Below are 12847 nucleotides of genomic sequence, written 5' to 3' on the forward strand. Positions count from 1 at the left end.
AGGATAGCTTCAGAAGATTATTCTTCCCCATCAGTAGGATATTTCCGTATCCAATATTGTATGCACCCGCAATCGATTATTGCTCAGTCGCCGAAAGTTCCGAGCTCAGAGAGTTCATTCCCCTCTAGTTTGCCTTCCAAATTGCCATCGTAAACCACACCTTCTCTCGATTCAATCACACACAAAAAGCATACTTAAGCGATATTCTGGTGGTGAGACACATTCATTTTTCGTGAGGACATCGACAAGACAACATCGTTGCCTAACGTGCTGGAGGAGTTGGACGGCGAAGGATCGACACATACACGCGCAGAACTCTTTCCGTTAGGATGCCATTCAGCATCGAGAAAGTTCCGGAAAGATCTAATCATTGCTGGAAAATAATCTGCCAGTTCCTTAGGGAATTTTCAAAATATATTCATGTGAAAGAGTTTAATTGAATGTTTTCTATCCATGTAACACTGTGACCAAATATGTTTCAATCAAGTGCTATTAACAGGTGGTTATCGAGTTGGCATTAACCACTGGTGGGCTTCCAGTATCGAGGAAAATGTGGAAATATCTAATCGTTACTGAAAATAATCTGCCAGTTCCTCTGGGAATTTTCAAAATATATTCATGTGAAAGAGTTTAATTGAATGTTTTCTATCCATGTTACACTGTGACCAAATATGTTTCAATCAAGTGCTATTAACAGGTGGTTATCGAGTTGGCATTAACCACTGGTGGGCTTCCAGTATCGAGGAAAATGTGGAAATATCTAATCGTTACTGAAAATAATCTGCCAGTTCCTTTGGGAATTTTCAAAATATATTCATGTGAAAGAGTTTAATTGAATGTTTTCTATCCATGTAACACTGTGACCAAATACATTTGGTTTTGTGGTTTTTCAATCAATCGCAATTAACAGGATAGCTTCAGAAGATTATTCTTCCCCATCAGTAGGATATTTCCGTATCCAATATTGTATGCGTCCGCAATCGATTATTGCTCAGTCGCCGAAAGTTCCGAGCTCAGAGAGTTCATTCCCCTCTAGTTTGCCTTCCAAATTGCCATCGTAAACCACACCTTCTCTCGATTCAATCACACACAAAAAGCATACTTAAGCGATATTCTGGTGGTGAGACACATTCATTTTTCGTGAGGACATCGACAAGACAACATCGTTGCCTAACGTGCTGGAGGAGGTGGACGACGAAGGATCGACACATACACGCGCAGAACTCTTTCCGTTAGGATGCCATTCAGCATCGAGAAAGTTCCGGAAAGATCTAATCATTGCTGGAAAATAATCTGCCAGTTCCTTTGGGAATTTTCAAAATATATTCATGTGAAAGAGTTTAATTGAATGTTTTCTATCCATGTAACACTGTGACCAAATATGTTTCAATCAAGTGCTATTAACAGGTGGTTATCAAGTTGGCATTAACCACTGGTGGGCTTCCAGTATCGAGGAAAATGTGGAAATATCTAATCGTTACTGAAAATAATCTGCCAGTTCCTTTGGGAATTTTCAAAATATATTCATGTGAAAGAGTTTAATTGAATGTTTTCTATCCATGTAACACTGTGACCAAATATGTTTCAATCAAGTGCTATTAACAGGTGGTTATCGAGTTGGTATTAACCACTGGTGGGCTTCCAGTATCGAGGAAAATGTGGAAATAACTAATCGTTACTGAAAATAATCTGCCAATCTCTGGGAATTTTCAAAATATATTCATGTGAAAGAGTTTAATTGAATGTTTTCTATCCATAAAATATCCATATAATACATTTGGGTTTGTGATTTGTCAATCAAGTACAGTTAGCAGGTTAGCTTCTGAAGATTATTCTTCAGAACAAGGTTTTTCGTATCCTATATTGGATGCATAAAACCTTGTGCCTCCAACGTAACGCTCTCGTTTTCGAAGTCTCCCAAATATTTATTTATTCATTCATTCAGAATGGATTTAGATTCAACTTCAAACAAATGATCTCTAAATCAACGATAGTGCTACGTCACCCTTGCGGTTATACCATAGATATAACCCACTTCCTGTTTTTTCTTTTTCCTTTCCAATCGTGCTTCATTCTATTTCGCTGCTGCTCTGGTTGCCCGTTTTGTTCGGTACGATTGGAGTAGCACAAAATGGACCAATCAAAAATGGGTACATAGTGCATTTGGACAATGCTTGATATTCCACAATTATTTAATTCTTTATCTCAAGAAAAATGAAATGTTATTCGTTATGATAGATGCGTAGATATATTCCCTATCAATTGATGCAAAAACCTTTGCGATCTATTGAGAAATGCTCGAGTTATAAGCGTTCAAAATCTTGCATTTTTTCCTACTTGTTCAGTGCCTAGATTTCCGTTCCACCCCTTATATCTTCCGGTTAGACGTAGTCCTACGTCAAAAATCAACTGCTGATATATTATCAGAATGTTGGTGGTATGAACACTTCCATTGCCAATTATTATCTCGCCTGCTCTGATGACTCATATGACGTCTTTGCCTTCACTGAAACGTGGCTTAACAACAACACATTGTCGCAACAAATTTTCGACTCTTCGTACAAGGTATACCGTCTTGACCGATCTGTTGTGAACAGTAGCAAAGTGACTGGTGGTGGGGTTCTGCTGGCAATTAATTCAAATATTGAATCGCGCGAACTGTTCCCTCCCGATGGACGCAGTGTGGAACAAGTTTGGGTTACCGTCTTGCTGAACAATCATACAATTTTTATCGGAGTTGTGTACATCCCTCCTGATCGTACCAACGATTCTACAGTGATAGATCAACATATTTCATCGCTTAACTGGATTACGCATCAAATGAAGTTGAACGACTTTATACTCTTGCTTGGAGATTTCAATTTACCAGGTATCGGCTGGACCCAATGTGCTTCGAAATATCTGTATCCTGTTTATTCAAAGTCTACTATGAACCGCTTGAATGAGCGTCTATTAGATGGGATTAGTACCGCTGGATTATGTCAGATGAATGAAATCCTTAACGATAACCACCGCACGCTCGACCTATGCTTCGTAAGCTCGGAAATCGTTCACAGCACAGTTGTAACCCAAGCACCTGCTCCTCTGGTGAAGTTTTGTCGTCATCACCCTCCGCTTCTGGTTTCTTTATCTGCTCCGTCTCCTGTTGTTTTTGTTTGCACCGCAGAGTCAACCTTTTATGACTATCGGAGAGCTGATTTCTCATCAATGAATGTTTTTTTCCGTAGCATCGATTGGAATGAAATTTTGAAGGACTGTGATATCGACATATCAACGTCTTCCTTGTTCAATGTGCTGCTTTACGCAATCGAACAGTTTGTTCCTAAGAAGAAAGCCAGTAAAATAGTTAGCCTTCCATGGACAAACAGGAACTTAAAACGATTGAAATCCATGAAAAGATTTTACTTAAGGAAATTTTCCAAACATCGCGATTGTCTATGGAGGGACCGTTATTCTTCTGCAAACAGGAATTACAAACGACTGAATAATGCTTTATACGCCGCGTATCTCAGCCGCATCCAAACAAATCTGCGTGCCAACCCAAGAGGATTCTGGAAACACGTTGATAGTCAAAGAAAAGAATCTGGTCTACCTACAGTCATGACGCGTGACAACATTGAAGCGAACACTACAGAAGATATTTGTGAACTATTTCGGAATCAATTCAGTGGCGTTTTCGTTAGCGAAAGTCTCAGCAATGATCAGGTCTCTGCAACTGTGACCAGTATACCCTGCCTGCCATCTATCGCAGCCTACCCTGTAATAAACTCAAAATCTGTAGAAAAGGCTTGCGGTAATCTGAAGAAATCTACTAATGCTGGACCCGACAATATTCCATCTGTAATTTTGAAGATGTGCTCTAACAGCCTCTCGTTACCGCTGAGCATCTTGTTCAGCCGCTCCATCCTTAGTGGTACCTTTCCGAATGCATGGAATAAATCATTCATCTTTCCTGTTTTCAAAAAAGGTTTCAAGAAGGATGTTAAGAATTATAGAGGAATCGCATGCCTATGTGCTATCTCCAAGCTTTTCGAGGTTATTGTGTTAGACTTCATTTCTCATGCTTGCAATAATTACATCGCCGAGGAACAACACGGCTTCATGCCCAAACGATCAACTGCAACAAATCTTGTTTTGTATACCTCGTTCATAGCTCGTTCACTTGAAAGGAGACAGCAGATCGACGCAATATACACTGATTTCTCTGCTGCGTTTGACAAAATCAACCATAACATCGCTGTAGCTAAGCTTCAGCTCCTTGGTTTCAACGGCTCTTTTCTCAGCTGGCTACGTTCTTATCTAACCGACCGTGTCATGTCGGTGAAGATCGGTGATACCCTATCTACTCCATTTCCTGTAACATGCCGTGGAATAGTCCTCTCAATCTTCCAAGCTATGAGGACCATTGTAGACTGATTGGGTTGGACTTATTACGTTCTCGAAGAGATGTTGCCAAGGCCCTATTTACGTCAGATTTGATTTTATCAAACATTGATTGTCCTGAACTTCTTCGGTTGATAAATTTCAACATTAGCCAGCGTTATTTGCGTACCAATAATTTCTTGTTCCTCCCATCATCACGCACTAATTACGGTTATAATGAACCCGTTTCTAGTATGTGTCGTGTGTTTAACCGATGTAGTTCCTGTTTCGATTGTCATCTTTCTCGTTCGTCCCTTAAAGCTCTGTACTCTATAGTCCTCACATAGATTTAGTTTACCAATAAGTTAGTTTTAAGAAGTATTTGTAGATTAGTAGTAAGGTCGATCATTAGGGCACTTATGTAAAGCCTGTTGACGTTTTTGAATAAATGAAACGAAATGGTGCCCGAAATGATCCGTAGAAATATGCTCGATTTTGAAATCGTAGAGTAACATGGTGAGTGCCCATCTTTGGAGACGGTTGGCGGTGTAAGGTGGAATCCCTTGTTTCGAGCCGAAAATGACAACAAGAGGCTTGTGGTCCGTCTGCAGGATGAAATGTTTGCCGTAGATCATTCTATGGAACTTTGTTACGGCGTATACGAGGCCCAACGCCTCTTTCTCGATCTGACTATAGCGGGATTCGGGAGTCAGACTCCGGGATGCATGGTATACTGCCTTTTCCGACCCGTCGGGGAATCGATGAGCAATGCGGGCGCCTATTCCCACATTTGATGCGTCTGCTGACACTACCATCGTTAGGCGAGGATTGTAGTGAGTCAGCATGAGGGGTGATTGCAAAACTTCTTTGAAACGGTTGATTGAACGTTGACATGCATCTGTCCACTGGAAACTGGCCCCCTCCTTGAGGAGCTCATCCAGCGGTTGGCGAAGTTTCCGCATCTCTCGGGTGTATTTGCCGTAATAATTAATCGCCCCTAAATAGGATCTCAGGGTGGGTACATCGTTTGGCGGAGGCATGTTGATTATTGCCTTCACCTTATCTGGATCAGGGCGTATGCCCTCGGAATCCAGAAGTTGGCCCAAGTATTTAACTTGGTGCATGAAGAACCGGCATTTTTCGATCTTCATGGTGAACCCATACTCCTGGATGCGTTGCAGGACTAAATGTAAATTTCGTCTATGTTCCTCCGCATTCCGGCCACCGATCAAGATGTCGTCAAGGTAGGGTGACGTACATTCGATGCCGGATAGCATCGTGTCCATGATCTGTTGGAACGCTCCCGGTGCGCTTTTGATTCCGGGTGAGAGACGGTTGAACCGGTACAGTCCTTTGTGGGTATTGATATTAATCAATTTGCGACTTTCCTCGTCTACGGGAACTTGTAGATAGGCGTTGGACAGGTCGATGTGACTGAATATAGTGCAATTTGCCATTCGATTGAAGATATCCTCCGGAAGAGGCAGAGGATAGCTGTTTGACTCTAACACGTTGTTCAGGCCGGTAGAAAAATCGGCGCATATGCGGACGGAGCGGTCCGGCTTACGTACCACCACAATCGGTGCTGCCCAATCTGCATACGTAACCGGCGTGATGATTCAGCTCATCTTCGACGACCACTTCCATACCGTATGATACCGGTCGCTTAGGCCTGAATACTGGTTGAGCTCCCTCCTTGAGCGTGAAATGTACTTGCGTTTTCGTACAGAGGCCCATGCGTTCCGTGAAAACGTCTGGAAACAAGGCCCTCAACTCGGCGATCTGCTGGTCTTCTTGTTGGGTGTCAACCAGCTTACAGAAGGACGAAAATGGAACGTCCCACAGGCCAATCTCGTCCAACAAGTCTGAGCCTAAAACATTCAAAGAAAGGTTAGAGCTACAAACGTAACAGTTACCTTCCCGTTGGGTATTGCCGATGGTGATGGAGGCTCGGAACATCGCATCGATAGCAAGCCTGCTTCCCGAAGCAGTCTGCACCTGACAGTCGGGTGGTGACGTCTGTGGTGCCCCGACTCTGATCCAATTTTGTTTAGAAATGATGGTTATGTCGGACCCGGAATCCAGTTGAAGGTTCACTGGCACACCGTTGATGTTGGTTTCGACGTACCGACGGCTCCGCTTCACATCCTTTACCACGACGATCTTATTCGAGTGCCTTGGTTTATGCTGCTGCTTCCCTTTATTGAACTTCGATCGCTGCTTGAAGCACCCACAGTAGCCTTCCTTGTGCCCCGTCTGACCGCAGTCCCGGCACTTATGTTCCTTGAAACTGCACTGGCTGGAGAAATGCATACCACCACAGCACCAACAAGGCGTCTTCGGTGCGTCTCCTTTGCTTTTGGTATTGCCCCAGTTTCCCTTTTTGCGATGATTCGGAGAGCGAGATATGTAGGCCTTCGTAGCGGCGACGGTGGATGTCGATGTTTGACCACCGATGAGAACAGTATCTTTCTTCAGATTTATGAGGCTTTTGCAATCCTCCACTACTTTTTCCAATGTGATGTCGTTCGTCTCGTTGATTTTCGATAACAAGCGCATCCGTATATCAGAGTCCTTGGAAGATTTGAGTCCACACACAAATATCAGACATTTGAACTGCTCCTCTTTGAGTTCCTGGAGCTTAAAATCGACGTACGCACGGTTGACCTTGCAAGAGTAGCTGATAAAATCATCATTCTCATCTTTCCTCGTCTGAAGGCATTGATATCGACGATGAAAGGTAGACACGGGCGTGCCGTAAATTCTCTTAAACTTGGCAATGGTCTCATCAAACGTAAATTCCTTCGAAAGTTTAGGAAGTATGAACGAAGTATTTCGTTCGTGTGCGGTGGGACTCAGCTTTTTGAGTAGAAGATGAACTTTTGCGTCATCCTGTAGCTGTGCAGCGTCTTTTTCGAAAAGATCCGTGTACCGTGAGAACCAAGCGTCGAAAGAACATCCTTTTTCTTCACCGTAGACAAATTCCGTGATATTCGTCGCTAAGGAATCGAGGATATATTCGTTCCGGTTTGTATTTTGGACACTTCCTTGGATACCCTCCATCTGCTCTGCTAACCTTGCCATCAGCGCATTTTGGTTATTCAGGATCGTCAAAATTGTGTCCTTGAATGGCTGTTCTTGAGCTTGTTGTAATGGCGGATTGGACATCTTTTTTCCTTTGTTCGCACAGAGCTTACACACGCGGTTTCAACGTGTCGCGATATTTCTTTCGATTTAACACGGAAATTTTACCGACACGCGATTCACCGGACTTGTCGCCACTTTGTTATGTCTTGGATAGTGAATATACGACAATTATATTTACGTAACAATAATAACTTTATTAACTATTCTAATGTTTAAAATAAATAACTTGGTCAGCACTCGAGCGTGGTTACTGAGGAATAGAGAACGAACATGGGGTCGCTCGTGACAGCTATGGCCTAGCCGGCGGCAAGGACAATGAATGGAAGGTGCAATAACTGTTGTGTGATGGAAGTGTGCGTACTACCGTAAGCGCACCGTCGTTGGGTGGTACCCCAACAGGAAGCAATATGGCTGTGTTTCAAACTTAGATTGCCGATGTGAATACTCCTCGATTGAATGACAACGATAAAATAACGTGATTCCAAACAGGCCGATTAATCAGCTCCATTGAAGTTAGCTGGCGTATCGCTGTTTTCCAATTTATGAACGAGACCAAGCTGTTATAAACTAAGCCATGTTGAAATTCACATGCACGTTTTTTTAACAAGGAGACAGCAATAAATATTGATTTTCTATATTTCATTTTTTCTACTTTACGACAAACTTATATTACTTTTTTCAGTTGACGTTTAACTTTTAAGAGACCAACATGTCAGTTACGTTAATGAAATACACCAAGAAATATCATATAACCTTCCTTTCAAATCTTTTAATTCGTTTTTTTATCGGTCACATTCGATTTATTTTAAAGATCGTTATAATATTCAAACACACATACAATACATTAGTGTGTTTTATTCAACACCCAAAATATTCACTAGAAATAATTTATTTGGCAGAACAACGTTTGCCTGGTCAGCTAGTTATAATATACAATTGTCTTCCTAAACAATTTTCGTATGAGATTTTCTCACCACCTGCAAATAAAAAGGTTTTTAATTCAAATAAAAAAATAATATTTTATGGAAAAGCTAATTTTCATTCATAATTTTAATTTTGAAAACGTTCATTCTGACTGAAAATAATTCGTTGAGGCTCCCCTAAACTAGCGGCGGGTGTCATACAGCTGCAAAAATTTACTAATCATTGGTAACATTTACCGAAAAATCGTTATACCATTTTTTTGGGTCAGTGTATGGTCGCATTCAAATACGCCAGCAACGGCAGCTTCGGCATCGGCAAAATAAGTCCAAGAGAATAGTTGAAGGACGTTGCATGTGTATCGCACTTTAGTTGTGATTTCTACACTAAATAACACGCCTTGAATGTATTCTGGTGTGGCAAGCTATAGAATACGTGTTTTTGATATTACTTCATTTGTTTCAATAAACTTCATATTCAATGTAAGCGTAAGAACACACTGGACGGCTTCCCCGCGCGGATTTTGCAATGACAGACCGCCGCGGGGCCTCGATAATGGAATGTGAATGAGATAAAACACACAAGGCGGAGCGGGTACGGCCGGTTCTAAAGTCACTGTTGTAAGGTTCCTCATTCTCTGCGGTGGCTCGATGGAGATGATGCGCCGCAACGGTTTTGTGATAGTATTAGTGTTTATGCGGTGCACATGCGGTCATGTAAATGCGGATTCTCGAATACTACCCAAATTATCGCGAAATGCAATATTTCAGACGTGTGCGATCAACTTCTTTCTCCCTCTCGCTCAGGTAAACATCCCTCTTCCGTTTTCCACCATTCTGTCTTTATATACCTCCCCTCTAATCCGCTTACTGTCCAAACAGTTGTACCTTGTACCATAGACTCGTCTTGCATCCGTCTATAAAAATATGATAATGGCCGCTAGTGAAGCCGTCGAAAGCCGCTGAATGTGTTTTTCATCGAGCTCCTGCTGCGACTTGTCATTGCGAGAATCGCGCGGGAGAGCCGTCTAGTGTGTTTCCACGCTAATTCATGATTATGTTCTGCAAAAGCAAATATACTTCACCTATCATTATTCCACCCCGGTATATAATGCATTGCTTAAGTCAAATCCTTTAAACTGAATGTCTCAACATTTGGCATCCCTGCTTATAGCGCAGGCTAGATTCGAAATATTTACGATTGATGACAGTTCGACTTAAATTAGTATATCAATGAATTAAACATTTTGTTTATAATTCTGTAACTATATTATCTCAATCAAATATAGTGTTATACGATACAACAGTGAGAAATGCGAAAACAAATATAACAATATAGGCAAAGGCGATCTATGTTTTTGCATACCTAATATTAAAAGATTGTAACTACCTGTTGCTTATTATACAATGAATGTGAATCCTAAATAGTGTGGGTGTGATGTGTTACTAACTTCTACTGTTGGATATAACATGAAAAGATAATAAATCGCTATCATGTTTTTTGTTGACTCTACAGCGCAGTAATACTAAAAATACAAGAAGAAGAGCACATATTTTTGGTCAAAATATTCAGAAGGTCTCGTATGTTTTGTATGTAAACAAATCGATGCAATCTGAACATAGCGATTAACAATAGTTCGATTAGGAGTGAGAATATGAATCGAATGGCAGTCTGCAAAGAAGTTATGGAAATAGTACTATCTGGTAAGGTTCATATAAACATTACTTAACAAGTCTTTTTATTGCTTTAGTTGTCAACCGTATGGTGTTAGATAAGCAGTACTAACACGTTGAGTTTGGGCCGAACTAGAGCACTGACCATGAAGTTTCGACTGATAGTTTTATTTTTTTAAAAATAATGTTATAACTTTGTTACTGTCGTTCCCAGTGTCAATGCTCTCCAAACGAAAAGTCCACTGTTGGTCCAATGAGACTGGCACGATTCAAACGTGAAATTCAGTTTCAGAAACCAAAAACGGGGCTGAACATGTTAAAGAGTTTCCAAGCTACAATTATTTTTACACATTTTCAACGATATATGTATTTCGACATACAGCAATTCATTGAAAATAGTTATGATTAGAGATGTCGGTTAAACGTTCGATTATTTTTTTTTATTCTAATTTTTTATTTGAAACTAGCAAAACAAGACACAAGACTAGCTGACATAAAAATCGAGTTCACCAACCAGTGCGAGTGAAATCGGTACCCCATGTAACTCCGGTCCCCTAAAATTGTCACCAACTGAACATGTTTGAATGTGGCAATTACCAAATGGGAGGTATTCTAATTCTAGATGTCACTATCGAATATGGTCCGAACCGCTCAACTGATTCCGGAGGTATTGTCGGAACAAACTCCGGTAAACATGGAATATGGAAAAGAAAGGAATTTGATATTAGGCAAATCTATCATGCGGCACGTCAGACCATACCACAATTCAACTAAACCCAGGTTTTTTGTTACGCGGGGGAGCTAAGAAGACAGGGAAATCCATTCACGAATCGCTGCCCGTAAAAGCCCCGCCCCGTTGTACAGCCCGCTGAGCTACCCGTTACCTAAGGGTGGGTTTAGACTAGTGATATATTCATATGAAGAAATATTTTTTTTTTATCCAAAATATATATTTTTATTAAGGCTCATATGGCGTCAACCTGACGGGGCCGGGAGTTCAATATTTCGACAATGTTTGCCTTATGTTAGTAATATGTAACCGATTACTCGCGGTTGGCTCGAGGTTAGTATTACAAGTGTTTTCGTAATTGTGATGTTGCTGTCTTCAATGATCTGTACCTGTGCCCGACACGGGATACTTTCTATTGGGATGCAGCTGACCATTAATCAGCAACGCCCCCCTAGTCTGTACCCCATATCTAGCGTGGTGCGTCTTCTCGAGGAATCCAGGATAGAATGGTCACGCAGCCGGCGCAATCATCAGCTCGTGTAGAGTTGTCATGAGCGGTACAACCTTTGGCTTTTGTTGAATCATCAGTGGACTGCACAACCTTTGGCCCGTGTATCTGTAAAGAGTGTGTGTATGTATTGCCGCGACTAAGTAAAAGTTTATAGATCGAATAGGAGGGATACGAAACAGGGACACAACGAAGGAAAAATCATTAAACGTTGACATCGGCGTTCCTGAGGAAGAGGTATAGATGAAGCAGAAGATCAGGATCACGGCTACCTAAGATATCCCGGACGGGGATATCCGATTGTCTGCCTTTTGCTCTCAGTGCTCTAGAGAGCTGAGAGCGAGCAGCATGGAACCAGATACACGACCAGACAATATGCTCGATGTCGTGGTAGCCATCGCCACAATCACAAAGATTGTTTGCTGCGAGCCCAATTCGATAGAGATGCGCGTTTAGGTTGTAGTGATTGGACATAAGCCGAGATATCACGCGAATGGAATCACGACCGACATTCAATCCCTTAAACCAAGCTTTAGTCGAAACCTTAGGGATAATCGTGTGTAACCAACGACCGAACTCATCTTCACTCCACATGCGCTGCCAACTAACGAGTGTGTCCTGACGAGGAATGTGAAAAAATTCGTTATAAGTAATTTGCCTTTCAAAAAGTGTGCCTTCTGAAGCGCCCACCTTAGCTAGCGAGTCCGCTTTCTCATTCCCCGGAATCGAGCAATGAGAGGGAACCCATGCTAAGGTAATCTTGAATAATTTTTCGACCAAAACACTCAATAGATGTCTTATTCTTGTTAGGAAATAAGATGAGCGTTTATCAACTTTCATTGAGCGGATTGCCTCTATTGAGCTGAGACTGTCTGAAAAAATAAAATAGTGGTCGATGGGCAATGTTTCAATGATCCCTAATGCGTAGTATATCGCACCCAGTTCAGCGACATACACGGAACAAGGATCTTTGAGTTTGAAAGAGGCACTGGAATTTTCATTGAAGATGCCGAAGCCAGTGGACCCGTTTATGCATGAACCGTCAGTAAAGAACATTTTATCAGATCAAACTTTCCCATATTCTGCCGAAAATATCTCCGGAATGTAATCGGAGCGTAGATGATCTGGGATTCCATGGATCTTTTGTCGCATGGACAGATCAAAATTGACAGAGGAATTGCAAAAGTATGGGAAGCAAACTTGGTTGGAGATGCCCGGTGAAGGGTGCACTTCATGGGTAAGGTACTCATGGTATAAAGAAATATGATGAGATTTATTGAAATCGGATCAACCGTTTATACTAGCGTGAACTTCTATAATGAATATATCCATATCTTCGATGAATTTATTCACCTGAAGTAGAACTGCATCTAACTATAGTGATTTCTCACCAGTGCTGCTGCTGAATTTATTCAAGCTATATATATCTCGAATAAGTTTATCATATTTATTCTCACCCGTTTACACCTATTTTCACGTGAATAAATCCATCTATAGCTATAGATC

The 12847-nt window shown here is 41.4% G+C and overlaps 2 protein-coding genes across 9 annotated transcripts in view; one reads left to right on the forward strand and one right to left on the reverse strand.

Annotated features, from left to right (window-relative positions):
- Window positions 1-4751: 4751 nt before the first annotated feature.
- LOC129766376 (uncharacterized protein K02A2.6-like) lies at window positions 4752-7530 on the reverse strand. The gene is made up of 3 exons (XM_055766902.1): window positions 6279-7530; window positions 5934-6233; window positions 4752-5866 (listed from the first exon to the last, which is right to left on the reverse strand). Exons 1-3 carry the CDS (start codon window positions 7528-7530, stop codon window positions 4752-4754), a joined length of 2667 nt encoding a protein of 888 aa, XP_055622877.1.
- Window positions 7531-9628: 2098 nt separating this feature from the next.
- Window positions 9629-12847, forward strand: part of LOC129769390 (dystrophin, isoforms A/C/F/G/H) — a 388267-nt gene continuing 385048 nt past the window's right edge. For 4 of the 8 annotated variants that reach the window (XM_055771638.1, XM_055771636.1, XM_055771635.1 and 1 more), the window contains exon 1: window positions 9629-10133. In XM_055771638.1, coding sequence (XP_055627613.1) covers window positions 10085-10133 — 49 coding nt within the window. In that variant the 5' untranslated portion in view covers window positions 9629-10084. The remainder of the gene's footprint in view (window positions 10134-12847) is intronic. The other 4 variants (XM_055771630.1, XM_055771631.1, XM_055771633.1 and 1 more) reach the window with 4 other exon arrangements.

Source organism: Toxorhynchites rutilus, chromosome 2 (genome assembly GCF_029784135.1).
Source record: "Toxorhynchites rutilus septentrionalis strain SRP chromosome 2, ASM2978413v1, whole genome shotgun sequence".
Classification (NCBI taxonomy): domain Eukaryota; kingdom Metazoa; phylum Arthropoda; class Insecta; order Diptera; family Culicidae; genus Toxorhynchites; species Toxorhynchites rutilus.